The sequence below is a fragment of the Schistocerca cancellata genome, chromosome 5, assembly GCF_023864275.1.
Source record: "Schistocerca cancellata isolate TAMUIC-IGC-003103 chromosome 5, iqSchCanc2.1, whole genome shotgun sequence".
NCBI lineage: Eukaryota > Metazoa > Arthropoda > Insecta > Orthoptera > Acrididae > Schistocerca > Schistocerca cancellata.
This window is the reverse complement of record NC_064630.1, coordinates 665,736-683,521: the sequence shown is the minus strand read 5'-3', so window position 1 is coordinate 683,521 and position 17,786 is coordinate 665,736. Positions and strand designations below refer to the sequence as shown.

General features: G+C 42.4%; 1 protein-coding gene across 1 annotated transcript in view; it reads left to right on the top strand.

Moving 5' to 3' along the window:
- The window catches only part of LOC126188106 (cytochrome P450 9e2-like), a 144,780-nt gene that overhangs the window by 107,423 nt on the left and 19,571 nt on the right, over positions 1-17,786 (top strand). Inside the window, exon 6 of the mRNA XM_049929572.1 lies at positions 3,098-3,322. Within this exon, the coding sequence (XP_049785529.1) occupies positions 3,098-3,322 (225 nt within the window). The remainder of the gene's footprint in view (positions 1-3,097; positions 3,323-17,786) is intronic.

Genomic DNA, 17,786 nt, shown 5'->3' with positions numbered 1-17,786 from the left:
GCATACGACCATCATTGGCACCAAGGCAGAAGCGACTCTCATCGCTGAAGACGACACGTCTCCATTCGTCCCTCCATTCACGCCTGTCGCGACACCACTGGAGGCGGGCTGCACGATGTTGGGGCGTGAGCGGAAGACGGCCTAACGGTGTGCGGGACCGTAGCCCAGCTTCATGGAGACGGTTGCGAATGGTCCTCGCCGATACCCCAGGAGCAACAGTGTCCCTAATTTGCTGGGAAGTGGTGGTGCGGTCCCCTACGGCACTGCGTGCATCCGTGCGTCGCTGCGGTCCGGTCCCAGGTCGACGGGCACGTGCACCTTCCGCCGACCACTGGCGACAACATCGATGTACTGTGGAGACCTCACGCCCCACGTGTTGAGCAATTCGGCGGTACGTCCACCCGGCCTCCCGCATGCCCACTATACGACCTCGCTCAAAGTCCGTCAACTGCACATACGGTTCACGTCCACGCTGTCGCGGCATGCTACCAGTGTTAAAGACTGCGATGGAGCTCCGTATGCCACGGCAAACTGGCTGACACTGACGGCGGCGGTGCACAAATGCTGCGCAGCTAGCGCCATTCGACGGCCAACACCGCGGTTCCTGGTGTGTCCGCTGTGCCGTGCGTGTGATCATTGCTTGTACAGCCCTCTCGCAGTGTCCGGAGCAAGTATAGTGGGTCTGACACACCGGTGTCAAGGTGTTCTTTTTTCCATTTCCAGGAGTGTATATGTAATTTCAAAACTCCGCCATCTCTCTCCTCACATCCACCACTGCTGGCGGCTCACCTCTAACTGCGCAACGCTACGTGCTGTTCACATCCAGCTGCCGCTGCCCAACACTACAATGGCAGACAACAATGCAAACTAGCCACAGGCTGCACACAGCACAGCCAGTGATTTTCATATAGAGCGCTACGTAACGTTGCCAATAAGAAAACATAAACAGCCTACTTACACATAGTCATTATTATTATTATTATTATTCTTGATTGTTATTATTTTTTGATTGTTATAATTACCATTGTACTACTTTTATAATATCTATTTTTTTCTTTAACATTAATACTGTATAACATGTTATATGCCCTTAATGTTCTGTAGAAACTGAAATTTGTTGAATCTGAGTATGCCTGGTTAGGTGTAAGAGAGGGCCTGAAGGCCCTAATCTTGCCAGGTAAAATAAATGCATAAATAAATAAATAAATAAATGTTTAAGTGAATGCTCGCCATAATTTGATGATAATGTTCATCAAACGCCATGCTAATAATGGTAGAATGTCTGTCCTGTGGTTACGCGTATCCCGAGTAACTTATTATTGCATCCGAGGCTGTTTATATCAACGATACCGACGCGACGCGACTCCCGGCACAGGTGGTGCGCTAATCAACGTCTGGAGAGAACTGGGGCCTTCCTCTCTCTCGCAGTGTTCTTACATATAAAGCTGCGGTGCGGACGGCTAAGGGAACGCCTGATCAAATCTGCTCTCCCGACTAGCCGCTGGGCTAGTAATGCACCACTTTAAGTTATCAAATAAATCATTGCTTCCTTTGCTGATGGCCGATGAAGCTTTTAATTTAATTTTGCAATCCGCACACAAGTAAGTAATCATAATAAAAGTCTGACGTGGCTAAGTTAAATATTTTGGGCGAGAGAATTGATTTAATTACACTACACGCAGTAGACGAGCTCTGAACTTGCCCTTTGGAGATACGCTATCGCTATAGTTTTGTAGTTATTCAGTTGAAACTTCTCACATCTTTATGATTATAGCGGATCTCCCTTCTACTTAAATTTAAATATCCTAGCTTTATTTATTTGCCTACTTAATCTATCTTGCCTCCTTAATTTTTAAGATAAAAACCAGAAAATCATGAATTTCAACTAATATTTCAATTTGTGAGGTCCAGAATACAGTTCTACTAAATTATTATGCAAAAGGAATCTAAATATAAATTTTTAACTTTCTAGCTCTTTTCTGTTGCGCCAATGATTTTTACAGAAAAACATCCAAATTTCGAAAATGGTTAATGTTATTGAACTGATATCCAACACATATTGATTTTGTATTACTCCTGACATGCTAGAAACGTTTCAGGTTATTTACTTCGTTTTAAAGTATTGCGCAATATTTATGACGTCAGAGCTAGTTACAGCGGACTGGCTGGCACACAATGGACAGACTGATGTGAATTTTATAAGGCGTGAGTATGCTGCTTCCCTACAACACCCATGCCCGAGGTAGGAGTCAAACCTCCGACAGGCGGAGCCGCGCGAACCGTCGTAAGGCGCCTGAGACCGCGCAGCTACCCTCGCACGGCGTGACGGCAGGACACGTTCTCCAGGCATTCGGATTGGCACGTGGTACAGCGTGCTTCATCACTCCAAATCACTAGTCTCCACTGATCCGTTGTCCAGCAGCTTCGTTTTTTGCAATACCTCAAGGGTCGCTTAGCACAGACTGCAGAAATTTGTGGTTTATGAAGAAATGTTCGATCATTGTACCTCACTCTGTTTAACTTTGGTCACAGTCATTGTGCTGGACTGCTGGTAGCACTTTAGAACTCACGAGTAACTCTTTCCGCTGATTTCATTCGACTTTTTTTTTTTTTTTTACAACCACCTTTCCTGAACGCCCGACGGTCCCTGTCTGTCAGTGCAGGAGGCCTACCTGGCCTACTTGTTCAGCTGCAGTCATTCCCTCGAGTTCCCACCTCACAGTCACATCACTTTTCAGTCGAATTGGGCAATTTTAGAAGGGTTTAAAACTCCATGGTGAATCCAATGACTGACCCACTTTCGAAGCCACTGAGCTCTTCCGACTGACCCATTCTGCTGTCATTGCCTCTCCACTGAGAACACAATATTCCCCGCCTCTTGTTACACGATCAGAACCAAATCTGGTGACGTCTAGTGGTCAATTCCGCCTCACATAGGGATCTCCAGATACTTTATATCAAATAGTGTACAACAGTTGCTCATGAGTAACATTTGTCTAAAATTTCAATTTTTTTAGTCTGGAAGCTGTAGCGGAACTGTTGAAATGAGGAGTTCGTTTATTTATTCACATTTTTTTTTTATTTCTGTCTGTAACAGCACCCCTTACCGATGAAGACGTGACGGCGCAGGCGGTTATATTCTTCTTCGGCGGCTTTGATACCGTTTCGTCTCTGATGGTGTTCAGCAGCTACCTGTTGGCCACGCATCCGGACGTGCAGCGGCGCCTGCAAAAAGAAGTGGATGTCGTCATGCAGAAGAGCGGCGGGAAGCCCAGCTACGAGGAGGTCCTGGGATGCCAGTACCTCGACATGGTGCTCTCCGGTAAGCCACTGCTCGCAGAAGCCTCATGTCATGGGCTGCAGCTTGTGCCGTAAATATTTGTCTTACTCTGAAGAGCCACAGAAACTGGTACAACTGCCTAATATCGTGTAGGATCGCCGCGAGCACGCAGAAGTGCCGCAACACGACGTGGCATGGACACCACAAATGTCTGAAGTAGTGCTGGAGGAAACTGACACCATGAATCCTGCAGGGCTGTCCAGAAATCCGTAAGAATACGAGGGGGGGGGGGGGGGATCTCTTCTGAACATCTGGGAAGATGTTTGGTGGTCAGCGCAAGTGTTTAAAATCAGTCAGTGTTCCTAGAGCCACTCTGTAGCAATTCTGGGGTGTCCCGCTGGAATTGCCCAGGTCCCTCGCAATGCACACTGGACACGAATGGATGCAGGCGATCAGACAGGATGCCTCCTGTGAGAGTCGTATCTAGACGCACCAGGGGTCCAATGTCACTCCAACTGCACACGACCCACATCATTACAGAGCTTCCAACAACTTGAACAGTCTCCTGCTGACATGTAGGACCCATGCATTCATGAGGTTGTCTCCATACCCGTACACCTCCATCCGCTCCATACAATTTGAAATGAGTCCCGCCCGACCAGGCAACATGTTTCCAGTCATCAACAGTCCAGTGTCGGTGTTGACGGGCCCAGGCGAGACGTAAAGCTTTGTGTCGTGCAGTCATCAAGTGGTGGTGGTCGTGGTGGTGGTTAGTGTTTAACGTCCCGTCGACAACGAGGTCATTAGAGACGGCAGTCATCAATGTTACACGAGTGGGCCTTCGGCTCTGAAAACCCATATCGATGATGTTTCGTTGAATTGTTGGCGCGCTGACACTTGTTGATGGTCCAGCATTGAAATCTGCAGTAATTTGAGGAATGGTTGCACTTCTGTCACACTGAACGATTCTCTTCAGTACTCGTTGGTCCCGTTCTTGCAGTATCTTTTTCCGGCCGCAGTGATATTGGAGATTTGATGTTTTACCGGATTCCTGATATTCACGGTACACTCGTGAAACAGTGTTACGGGAAAATCCCCACTTCATCGTTACCTCCTAGAAGCTGTGTCCCATCGCTCGAGCGCTGACTATAACACCACGTTCAAACTTGCTTAAATCCTGACAACCTGCCATTTTACCAGCAGTAACCGATCCAACAACTGCACCAGACGCTTGTTGTCTGCCGGCCGTTGTGGCCGAGCGGTTGTAGGCGCTTCAGTCTGGAACCGCGCTACCATTATGGTGCCAGGTTCGAATCCTGCCTCGGGCTTGGATGTGTGTGATGTTAGGTTTAAGTAGTTCTAAGTTCTAGGGGACTGATGACCTCAGATATTAAGTCCCATAGAGCTCAGAGCCATTTGAAACTTGTCTTATACAGGCGTTGTCGACCGCAGCGCCGTATTCTGCCTGTTTACGTACCCCCATATTTGAATTTGCGTGCTTATACCAGTTTCTTTGGCGCTTCAGTGTAGATGCGTTCGATTGTTGCTCGCTGATTTTACACGCTGTTACGTTTGCACAATTCAGTTCAAACTCCTATCATTTCATACTCTGTGTGCCTTCAACATGTTTCCTGAATCTCTTTCAACATCTGTTCTTCGCTCCAGCACGTCGGGTGTGGTTGTGTGTGAGTCCCTCCCGGGCTGTTTAACGCAACGGAAGTACTTGGCTTACGTCATTACTGATATTTGTACATCTCTTGCGAGAGTCTTTGAGGATTCGTCGGTCTTAAATATCATAGGGTCTTCGTCTTTGCAACCCTTGGATGCATAACATGGGCCTTTTAGACCCAGCAAAGTTTCATTTTCAAAAAAAAAAAAAAAAATCTTTTACACCTAGCAACGTTTCATTTTCACAAAAAGGTATTAAAATATGTATACTGTAGTTTATGTCCAGTGCAGTCATTGGAAAGACAACAGACTTTCTTCAGAAAAAGCTTTAATTGTTTTAGCACAGATTAATTAATTTACATTTTGAATTTAGTAATCCTACACGTCTAAGGCGTGACAGGGTCTGTTAGATCCCTTAGCAAACTAACTGTCTTTCCTAGGTTTATCTACCTTTTACCTGAATAGTGCGTTAAAGTAGCTAGATTTCTGATATCAATTATCCGTTAGGCACAGTTTACTCTTTGCTGAGACGTCAGAAGTACTGTAAAAGCTACAAGCGAGTGCTCTTTTGAAAGTAGGTGTATTCCTCATTGCCAATTCAGAAATACTTTCAGGTCAGCGTTGGGGTTTTTTTATAAACAGGACAGTAACTTTTATTCTTCACTGAGAACATGGATACCGCACTACCCGTATCATCTGAAGTCAGCAATGTGATCGAAATTTTGAATGAACCGTTACTGAATGTGTTGAAGATGAAGCTGTCCTTGATGAAAGTGATAGCAGAGATCAGGACACTGATTGTCTCCAGGATAATAGGCTCATGTCTTCTAGCGTACCAAGCGAAGCAAACAGTGGCGAATTAGATGATACAGGGTACAGAATTACTGACTTTCTCGTCAGTCATGATGGAATTCAGCAGAGTGAATCACTGCCGCCAACGGAATCAACAGTGTCCTCAAATTTCCACCTTCTCCAGTAAAAGGTAGCGCAACAAAAGAAACAGGAAACTCTACTCGGAATGAAGGCTTCAATGTCCAGAGAAGTTTTATAATTATTATTTTGCCTTGAAAGACAATTTGACAAGTCTACTTCGTGTGGCAAAAAGAACAATAGTATGATATTGCGAAAGGTCACTGCATCAGAGCATATCTGAAGATGAAGGAAATAAAAACACGTAATTAAGAGAGAGTTTTATTCCGTGATGAATCTAAATCAGGAGCTGATCCTGTCGACCAGAAGGCAAGTATAGTTGAAACGAACAGTTGAAAAGAAGGTATTTTGTTTTATGGACAAATTTATTTTCTATAGAAGCAACAAATATCGTGCGCTTATTTTCACAACATCGCAACCGATGTGGAAGGTCAATCTGATAAAATGAAACTTGTCTCATGCAGAGAGGAGAACCAACTCCTCACACATTCAGAATAAGGCTACTCGCTTACAGACGGAGACTGCGGAAACTGGAAATCATCAAGAAGAAGATGACTCCGGTGCACACATCGATTAGACAGAAATGTGAACAATTATTCTGCAAATGGGCAAAAACTATTTGCAATGATCATAATGAAATTATTTGTGAGGTGCTATACTGTTTATGAGCAAGTATTCTGTTGTGTATTAGTAAAGCTGAGAGTTAGTTATTCAATTCAGGGAAATTATAATGTAATTTATAATACTGAATTTCATATTATACTAAAATAAAGGTCACGACATCATAATAAATACTTTCTTATCAATTCTCTATCACTAACCCCTTCTAATTTTGATAATATCTGTTTTAATAACAGTATTTAGAGTTGTTTCAAAACAGGGGTCTCACAGAATCATGCCACTCGTGCATCCAAGGGTTAATGGCACACTTCTTCCAAAACACTGTATCGGATTTGTACTTAAAGATAGTCTTTTGGTATGATTATATCTGTACAGTCTTTTGATGGTAGTAATATCAAACTCCTTTCTAAATAAAGCCACTGTCGTATGTTCTCATATTTTTTTATTTTATCCTTTTGATCTCTTGAAAGCAAGACCACAGCAACTTCAAGTAATTTGCCTCGAACAATGTTAGCTGATATACTCACTGTCATTGTTTCCAAAGCATATGCGAAACCTGGAATTAAGTGTGCTTTGTGAAGTGTGATCTTTGAAGACTACAGAAATATTCTGTACCACTGGTGATCGGCAACGGCCTTACCGCAGTGGATAAACCGGTTCCCGTGAGATCACCGAAGTTAAGCGCTGTCGAGCGTGGTCGGCACTTGGATGGGTGTCCATCCATGCCGCCAAGCGCTGTTGCCATTTTTCGGGGTGCAATCAGCCTCGTGATGCCAACTGAGGAGCTACTCGACCGAAAAGTAGCGGCTTCGGTCAAGAATACCATCATAACGACCAGGAGAGCGGTGTGCTGACCCCACGCCCCTCCTATCCGCATCCTCCACTGAGGATGACACGGCGGTCGGATGGTTCCGGTAGGCCACTCGTGGCCTGAAGACAGCCTGACCTCTATGCTGTAATATGCAGGAGGCTCATATTCTTTCATCGATTTACCGATGTATGCTATTGTCTGAAACTCTTACAACCACAATTAAAAATACCGAGCAAATTTTACGAAGGAATCCTGCTACAATATTCCCACGAGCTATTCCACATTGATCGGAGGAATTCTCCACTTCGTTGCCTGGTGTTCCCCGAGCCCAGTGAAGTTATACTAAATGCTGCTTGAAATCAGTTCTGCCGTAACTGAGCCTCCTAGCTAACAAATCACAGGCATTAGGTGCAGCATTTTATTTGACAAAAAGTTTTGTGTAATAGAAGTTGTTATTTTATCCATGTTAGATATTATGAATTATCTTGGGCTGTTCACAGATATCAGACACAAATTGCACCCCTAACAGTCACACCACTGAATTTTGAGATACCAGTTTGAAATTGTATAAATATAAACTACGACAATGAACAAGAGTGTCGCTCTCTTCCCACTCTCGAACTTTTTATTTTTATTTTCTTGCAATTAACTTACAAACAGTAATGATGTCCATATATCTGTATATGTAAATTTTCATACATATATGTCTGCTTTGTAATATGTAATAGCTTGGCTTTGTAGTATTTCGTTAATAATTACCACTGACAGTATAAGAAAATCCTAGTAACAACAATTTATCCTACCTTCTTTTAATAATAAGTTCACGCTTAAGGTGCAAATATTTTTCTGTTATTAACATGTTACATTTTACACACGCCACAAATCAGCTTTGCTCTGTTTCCATTCTTGGTCGATATTTTATGGTTGGTTGGCTGTTTGGTTTGGGGGAGGGGACCAAACAGCGAGGTCATCGGTCCCAACGGAGTAGGGAAGGACAGGAAGGAAGTCGGCCGTGCCCTTTCTAAGGAACCATCCCGGAATATTTAATGAATGATATCTTTGTATCTTTGCTTAATGATAATCTTTGCACTACACGCCAAGTGTATAACACACGTGCGGTGCTCAACATGCGTTTTAAGAATATTGTGAAGTGTGCCACAGTAGCTTATTTGCAATATGTGTGTTACGGTGGAATTCAAGAACATAAACATCGAGCTAGAAAACCACATGGACCACCACAAAACGAACCACCATCTCCTGCAACGTTTGTAAGCGAAGATATCTATTTTGCAGCACTTTAGCGTATTTTTATTAATGAAACAACAGATAAAGTGGCACTAAATACTCAAATATTATTGTGCAGTGTGGAGCAGACAACAGGCTGTTGACCAAAACATCTATGTGATGAAAAATATTAGCCGTTTGTAGACAGGCATAGTAGGCCGAAACCGGCTATGGCAACAAAACAAAACATTCAAAAAAGTATTTTTCGCTGGTTGTGTCATTCACCAACTATAGAAGTCGTTACTTACGGACTGCCTAGTTTTAGCGTAACTGCCAAATTTTTGAAGGGGCTTTCTGAAATCAGTGTTTCATGCTGAAATAACTCTTAGCAGTCCATTGGTAGCATTCTACGACAGGCTGAATCTTCCCACGAAAGTTTTACAAGTTACTTTTATTGCCTCAGGACAAGCCCATTTCACGAAATACAATTACATGACAGAATAAGACGAACAGGCCATTACCCAGACTTCTCCTGCCATTTTCTTTTTCACGCAAAGATTTCAGCATTACGGCATTTAGAAGACGGGCGTTTGATTTGCAGATGATTTCATAATAGTGATAGTAGTAGTAACAATTTTTTTCGTTTGTTCCTGTACCATTTTGTAAGATTAAGATACGACTAGTGACATTATAGAGACGTGAACAGTTGATACCAAGTGGAGGAAATATTCAATCTAAAAAGAAGTATACGTACCATAAATAGATCAAGAGACTTCAATAAGTCATCCAAATCACACTGTATCTTTAATTTTATTTACAGTTACTGCAGATAATCACTGTCCACCATTTAAAACATGCACTGCACTACTAATATCGTTTGACTATTTCTCCTTTGCCGAACTATTCGTAATAGGTTCCTATGTATCAGCGTGTAATTGAAAATCACCTTGTATGGTTCCCTCGTTTGGTGAATGAATCTTCCTGGTGGCTTGCATGTGAAGTTTCTTTTTGATCTGTAGACTGGATAAGACCAGATGTCCGTTCACTTTACTGGTTTTGTCTGTAATTTTTATGTTGTGTAGTACTATATTATCAATACTGTCCGTAACATATCCTGAATAATCATACAATAAATTTTTCTTTTTGTGGTTGTCCACATATCTTCGATGCCAAAATAATCTCCTCTAGAAGTACGAGCAAGAACTATCGTTGACCAATCACTTCCTCCACAGAGTTTAGGAGTGAAGTAGCCAAGATCAGATTTACATTCCATAAATACAAAAAGAAGTGCAACAATGTGCTGATAACAGGCCACGAGAACATCGAAAGCCGCACGAGGCTGTGCTGTGCATACCCTCATACCCTCTGACGACAGGCGAACGTTCAAACGGGTGGTGGAGGCACACAGATGTGTGAGTGAGATACTGGCTTTTGAAACGGGACCGCGGTAGCTTTGACATCATCTCTCATCAGCGAACGGTACTGAAACGAACCGCACACCAGTTGGTTCGTCTGCAGTACCCCACTTCCGACACGTACGTGAAGCAAGTCAATTCACGACACCATCACTACCGAATCGTGTCATAATGGATTGAACAACAAACGAAAGAAGTGAGGGTTATTTTTTGCCTTTCAGTTCACCTTATAACGTACCTACATTCTAAGGTGTATGTATGGTTTCACTGTGACACGTGTATCTAATGTCACGCTGTTAGTGGAGACAAGATGTCGAATCCGAAGATCAATGTTAATTGACAGTACGCATATAGTCTCAACCTGATCGCTATCGTACGGGTTACTGCGTACAACAACGACCGAAATGTAAAAAAAAATGGTAATAAATTGAGGTGTCACTGTAATTAGCCGAATTGTGAATGCCAGAATATGGTTTGATTGAATTTAGACTGCAGAATGAGATGGTCGCCAGCTCCAAAACGAGCAAAAACTTATCTTTCGTAAGAGACTGTAATGACTCTAAAAACATGTAGGAAAGTAGCAACTTGACAAAATGCACATGCGTCAGCTTACTTGTAAAAGACACATGTGCCATGAACACAAGAGACAATTTGGAATGTAATGATGTTAGTTACCGTTAGCCATAACCAGTAATCATCAATGACTAGCAACACTTTATGGAAACTGTACTGTGTTATGTAATTCATGATTGTTATCTTTCAAACAACAGCTGAACGTGACAAAAACTGTTCATCATTCTTTCCTTATTATTTTGCAAGTGACTGCGTCTTAGATTAATGCCCTAATTACTTTCATTCATGGCAATGACAATTTTTCGGTACCAAAGTTGCTTAGACGAACACATAATATCATTTACAAAATACAACATAAAATTCTAAAACTACCTTGACTACAAGGAAGCCAACATACTTCAGCAATTGAAAATGAATTTCAATTAAATCACTTTTAATTTAAGCTAATTATCTGCAGTAGTAGTGCAATACTCTCTGAATCTCTTTAGTTACAACTGCTTTTGAACACAATAAGTGATTGAAAATCAACTGTAAATTTAACCACCTTTGGCTTCTTTTGACTATTTCTTTCACTTGGGACTACCTCACAATTTAAGCTGAAAAAATAAAACCCTTGTGATGGTTAACGACTCGGGCCAATTAAGTTTCTCTGTCTGCATTCTTCATTACTTCCAAAATCTTAGAGTTCTAGAATTTGAGCGCCAAATATATTCCTTAGTTACCTTATGTCCTCCAACAGTCACTCACCTCCGACACCTTCGCGTACACCAAAGCATCATCAGCAAACAAGCTCAGGTTGCTGCCCGCCCTCTCCGCCAAATCATTTATGCATATAGGGAATAACAGCGGTCTATCACACTTCGTGGGACACTCCTCACGGTACCCATACTTCTGATGAACACTCGCAGTCGAGAACAACATACTCGATTCTATAACTTAAGAAGTCTTCGAGCCACTCACATATCTGTGAACTTATTCCATATGCTCGTAACTTCTTTAACAGCTTGCAATGGCGCTACGTGTCAAATGATTTCCAGAAATATAGAAATATGGAATCTGCCTGTTGCCCTTCATCCATAGTTCGCAGTATGTCATGTGAAAATGGGCAAGTCGAGTTTCGAGCGAGTGATGCTTTTTGAAGCACTGCTGATTCGTGAATACAAGATTCTAGGTCTCAAGAAAACGTATTATATTCGAATTGAGAATGTGTTCAAGGATTCTGCAGCAGAACGATGTTAGAGATATTGGTCTGTAATTTTTCGGGTCCGTTATTTTGCCCTTTTTATATGAGCTGACACCTGTCCTTTATTACGGTCTCTTCGGACTTTGCGCTGGGCGAGAGATTCGCGGTAAATGCGACCTAGGTAAGGGGCTAGCGCTTAGAGTATTCCCCGAAACACCGAAATGGGATTCCCTCCGCAGCTGGTGACTTCTTTATTTTCAACTCTTTCAGTTGTTTCTCTACGCCAATGATGCTTCTTACTATATCGTCCGTACGGGAGTCTCTTCGGTGGTCAAACGACTGCATCTTTTGTACGATTCTCCTGCGCGAACGATGTCTTGAATATGAAATATAAAACTTTGGCTTTCGTTTTCCTATCTTCAACCGCGGCACCAGACTGGTCTGTAAATGACAGGATGGAAACCTTAGACCCATTTACCGATTTTACATAGGACCAGAATTTTCTCGGGTTCTCTCCCAGATTTTTTGGTAAGGTATGACGGTGGTAGTTATGATATGCTTCGCGCATAGATCTTTTCACAGACGCATGAATCTCTACTAATCTTTGATTGTCGTCATTCACGCGTTCTCTTTTGAACCTAGAGTGCAACAGCCTCTGCTTCCGTATCTCATTATTAAACCATGGTGAGTCTTTTGCGTCCTCAATCCACTTTCTAGGCACATAATTCTCCAGTCCACGATTTACACTCTGCATAAACTTAACCTGTAATTTCTCATCTACTATCGTACTGGAAATAAGTAGCGCCAGTCCATTGTCTAAGTGAGTTGCTGACAACTGCTTACCTGCTCTTTCTAGCAGAAACACTGTCCTAGCATTCTTAAATGATTTATTAACTTCCGTAATCATAGTTGCTATAATGACATAAAGGTCGCGAATCACCGTTTCTATACTGACGTTGTCATAAGGTCCGGACTGTTTGTAGCTACAGGGTCTAAAATATTTGCTTTGCGTGTGGGCTGCTGAACTACCTGCTCAAGACAGTTTTCGGAAAATGTGTTCAAAAGTGCTTCGCACGACTGTCTCTTTATACCCGCTGCACTGAATCCATAGACATTCCAGTCTATACTGGGTAGAGTAAAGTCGCCTCCAACCAATATTGCGTGACCGTAGACTTTCTTTGAATGACTCTAGACCTATCAGCAGAATCGGGTGCTCGGTAACAACATCCAACAATCAGCTTGGTTTCAGCTAGACCTATTATAGGTGACTAGATAACTCCACTGTCACACTCAACTTAGACCTCAATGGAGACAGTATTTTTGTCTGTTGCAATGAACACTCCCCCTTCCATGGCCTCTAAACTGTCTTTCCGATATACGATCCATGACTCGCTAAATATCTGAGCTTTGCACTTCGTATTCCAGCTAGCTCTCAGTCACTAGAATAATTTGAGGGCAAGAACTTTCTTGGAGGGCAGTAAATTCTGTAATTTTGTACGAATACTTCGACAATTTGTAACGCCGGAAATGCGTACAATAGATGGAAATATTGCTAAATTAAGTCAGAGTGTAGCGAAATTAATTACTTCTGACAAACTTTCAGTTTTCACACTACACTTGTCAACCTACAGTTGCCACGCTTCTAGTGCTAATTATATGTGTAATAATCTTTCTTTTTCAGTTACTATAGTAATTGTCCTTAGGACTGGCGACCGTAATTTCCCCCAAATCTCCAATATCTAATTACCGCTAGTTGATTGTTAACGTAACGGCCGCACATTTACTTTCTTTATTAACTTTACCCCTTTTCAAAATTAATTTCCACCAGTTTCATTAGCATTTTTCCTTTCATTTAGATGTAACCCTTTCCTCCCTCTTTACTGACAAATTAACTTTGGTGACGATTACTTTTCCCAAATTCCCATTAGGTACACGCGGTTTCATTTTTCATTGTCATTAAGGTCAATAAGTGAGGGGGAGGTTACACGTGGCGACCTGGTGACAGGACAATCTGCGAATTTGAGGTTGTTCTGGACACGAATTTTGCATTCTGCAAATCTCGTAACAAAGTACTGGTTACGTACAGGCCGTTACGTCAGCGAGAATAAGTAGTGGGAGTAATCCTAATTATATTTGAGATTTGGCATTTATATTGAAAATTATTAAAATGAGTGAAGGCAACAATTGCCAAAATTTGGTAGACTTGGATACGGAACAATCGGTCGAACAGTGGGAAACGCGCACCGCGGTACCCATTGTTCAGGGGCAGGCGGCTAGCATGAAAGACGCGACCGCCGAAACGCAACAAAGAGCAGAAATGGAATTCCAAACTTCAGAAAATGTTTCCGAATCGGAAGTGAAAATCAAATCTGAATCCCTTGATGACGAATACAGGGGGACAATTAAAGAGGAAGCCGCTACGGAAGTAAAATCGGTAGTTTCCGGGAATTTAACTGATTTATTGAATGTTTTGATTAACGAAATCAAGAGTCAATCGGCCAAGCAAGAAGCTCAGGCTGCCAAGCAAGAAGATCAGGCTGCCAAGCAAGAAGCTCAGGCTGCCAAGCAAGAAGCTCAGTCTGAAAAAATTGAACGGATGCTAGACAATCAGAACAAATCTATTAACGTTGTTAACAACAATGTTGGAGTTGTTAACACAAAAGTTGATAAAATCAAAGAAGATATTGTTGTAATTAATACCGAAATCGGTAATCTTAAACAGGAAATGATAGGCGTTCAGGCGGAAATTGCGAGCATAAATACTCGTTTTGATTCCGAAATTAGCAGAATCGAGAAAAGTGTAGGAGAGTCAGTTGCTCCGATCATCGAGAATAAGGTGACGGAACAAATTCAATTAGTGAAAAAAGAGGATCAAAAGAAGGTGGAAACTTTAAAGGCTTTAGTATCCGAAGTAGATACCAAAGTGACGAAGCAGGCTAATACCTGCGAAGAAAAAAAAAGGGAAGTAGAAACGCTTGCGACAACCACTTGCCAAGTAATTACGAGAATGTCGGAATTAGAAAAGAAACTTGATGAAAAACAGAGCTATGTCCCAATCTATGCACATAGTTCGGAATTTTTGACGAAAGAGGAGCGGTTCGACCCCTTGAAAAAAGGCGGTATACACGCGACGGATTTCATTAAAAATTGTGAAAGAGTTTTACCCAGATCATGGACTAATGAGAGAAAAATTAATGCGATTATTGATGTGCTGGCTGGTGATGCCAAGCGTTGGGGCTTAAACCTCAACATTACGAACCTGACTTTTGACGAATTTAAAAAAAACAGCAAATTGTCTGGCGCGAATTTGTCCTATCGAGGCCTTTCGACGCGAATTCGCGCGGTTCGATGAAGGAGTTTTGTGAGGGCTGGATCCGCAAGTTGGAATATTTGCGTGATGGCCGCACGGAATCCGAAATAGTCTGGGAACTCTACAAGAAGCTTCCAGATGATACAAAACGATACGTAGGAAGCAATTACAGGACAATCAATGATTTCCTGGAAAGAGTTGAGGACGAGGACTATTGGCGCAATAATCGCGACAGTGGTAGAGGCCGTGATAACAACAACGGGTACAACAAAAACGATAACTATGGGAATAATGCATACCGCAATCTTGGCAGCAATAACAGTAGTGCTTCGGGCCGTAATGACAATCGGTACAATGCAAATAATAACAGGAATGACGGAAACCAGTATCATACTAGCGTGATACGGGCTTCGCAGAATAGTAATAACGCCAGAGGGTGTGATCAGCCGCCTCAACAGCATCCGGGGAGCGTATCTGCTGGGACGAGACAGGGAAACCATTAGCCGCGCCGGTGAGGGGCCGACTGGTCGTGGAGAAATTTTGAAGGCCCAATAACAGGAGAAAACCCAGGTGTCGTCGTTATGAAAATTCCGTATGGAATAATCAACGGCGGGAGAGTGTGCCAGTGTTAAGAGAAAGGAGTGCGCCCACGAGTAGTAGATCAGCTGTAGACACGGCAGTAGAAAATACATTCACTGTCAGTGAGAACAATTTAAGTAGTGTTCCAGAAATCGATTATAAAGTGGCAGCTGTAATACCCACAGCGGAACTGGAGATTGAGTTTAAGAATGATTCGCAAGTGTTGAGAGAAGATCAGATGTCGGATAAAACGTCCGTCATCGAGCGAGGGGATGCAGAGAGGGATGAGGTCTGGCTAAGGCAGTTCGGTCGCTTATACGTTGAACTAAGAGATTATAGGGGCCTGTATGGGAGAAGTGTTAATGGGGAGCGCGGGCAGGATTTTCCGCGTCTCGTCCCGCAGGAAGATAGTGTTTGTGAAGTGATAGAAAGTTCTGGCCCTAACCGGCAGACTTTACCAGAAATAGTTTATGTTAATGGGGAGCACGAGCAAGATTCCTCGTGTTTCGTCCCGCAAGAGTTGGATGTTGAAGTAGTAACGGAAAGTTCTCGCCCTGACCGGCAGGCTTCACCGAAAGTTATAGTGGTAGAAGTGGCCGACCCATCCGACGCAAAACTCCAGTTTAAGCATTGCGAAAGTATTAAGGGGAAAGATTACGAGAATTTTAGTGATAGCCGGACACGACTGGTAGAAAACCACATAGATTACAGCGTGTGTGAGGTTAGAGCTGACATTTGACGGTCAGACGATAGCAGTGTGGGTTGCGCAGGTCGAGAGGAAGTAATTGCAGATACTACTGGGCACATTCCTCCAGGTAGATTGGCAGATGAGATCAATCTGACCAAAGCGGAATCAACGAAGGTGACAATTAGTGAATTGATAGCAAAGCAACACTCACTAGTTGACAAGTTACAGGAAAAGGTTTCGTTATTGGAGGCGAAGCTACAGACTAAGCCTCAGGACAAACGTGTTGAAATTAAAACTGTATGTGAACAGAGGCTGAAAAAGCCGCCGGATAAGCCGGATTTAGGATCAAAGCCGGATGGTTTTTTCTGGAATGACTTGGATATAGACGAGGATTTACTGTGGGAAAATAAAGAAACAGTCGAGGACAAGTGTAGACAGATAGTAGTGTCTGCTAATATGCACGGTCTACAACTAAACGTGTTGATTGACACCAGTGCAGAATTGAGTGCTGTATCTGGGAAAATATTTGAGTTACTGAAAGACAGACCTGGCATCGTAGTTATGCCAGTAACAGGAGTGAAAATTATCGGTGCTGCTGGGAAGGCCAGTAAACCGGTCACAAAACAGATTTTTGTCCACTTCGAGATATGTGGGGCACGATTGGAACAAGAGTTTGTCGTCGTGCCAGACTTGACTACGGAAGTAATTATCGGGTTAGATTGGCTATTAAAGTACCGTGCAGTGATTAACTGCGAAAGCAAAACTTTGACATGTATGTCACTAGATAAAACAATGGTAGTTGGTTTTGACGAGGCAGGAGACGGTATGCATAGGCAATACCAGCCTATACACATTGTTAACTGGCCGGATGACATTGACGTAGGAATGAATTTGAACTGCCGTAACGTGAGGAATTTCGGCATTGACAAAAGTGTAGAAAGTGAATTGGAAGAGATAATCAAATTCACTCCACGGATTGACATTAGTATTGGTGTGAAAAAAGATCGTTTGCGAGAAGTAATGAAGCTAAAATCCGGCGCTCGCATACGTCGTCAAGACGCTAAAGCGCGTTTTGCTAAGTTTGCAATCGGAGACTTAGTACTTGTAAAAGCTCATGAGAAATCGAGCGAGATAGACAATGAAATCTCTAAATTTAAGTTTGTTTATAATGGACCATATAAAGTCGTTGGTATACCTCACACAAATGCTTATTGCTTAGAGTATCCAAGCTCTGGAAAACTGTTAGGTATACGGAACATTGTAGACTTGAAATTGTACGAACCTAGGATTGATTAATACCACAGAATGGGTAATTTGTACAGTATGTAAATATAAAGTGTAAGATTTAAGGATGGGCCATGTTGCAACACTTTTGCCTGACCTAGAGGTCATTAAAGAAATTGTAATTAATAAGTAATTAATTTTGATTAAATGATTTATGAGGAATTGATTAATAATCAACTGAAAAATCAAAGCTGCTATTTTAAGTTTTCAGATGAGTCAC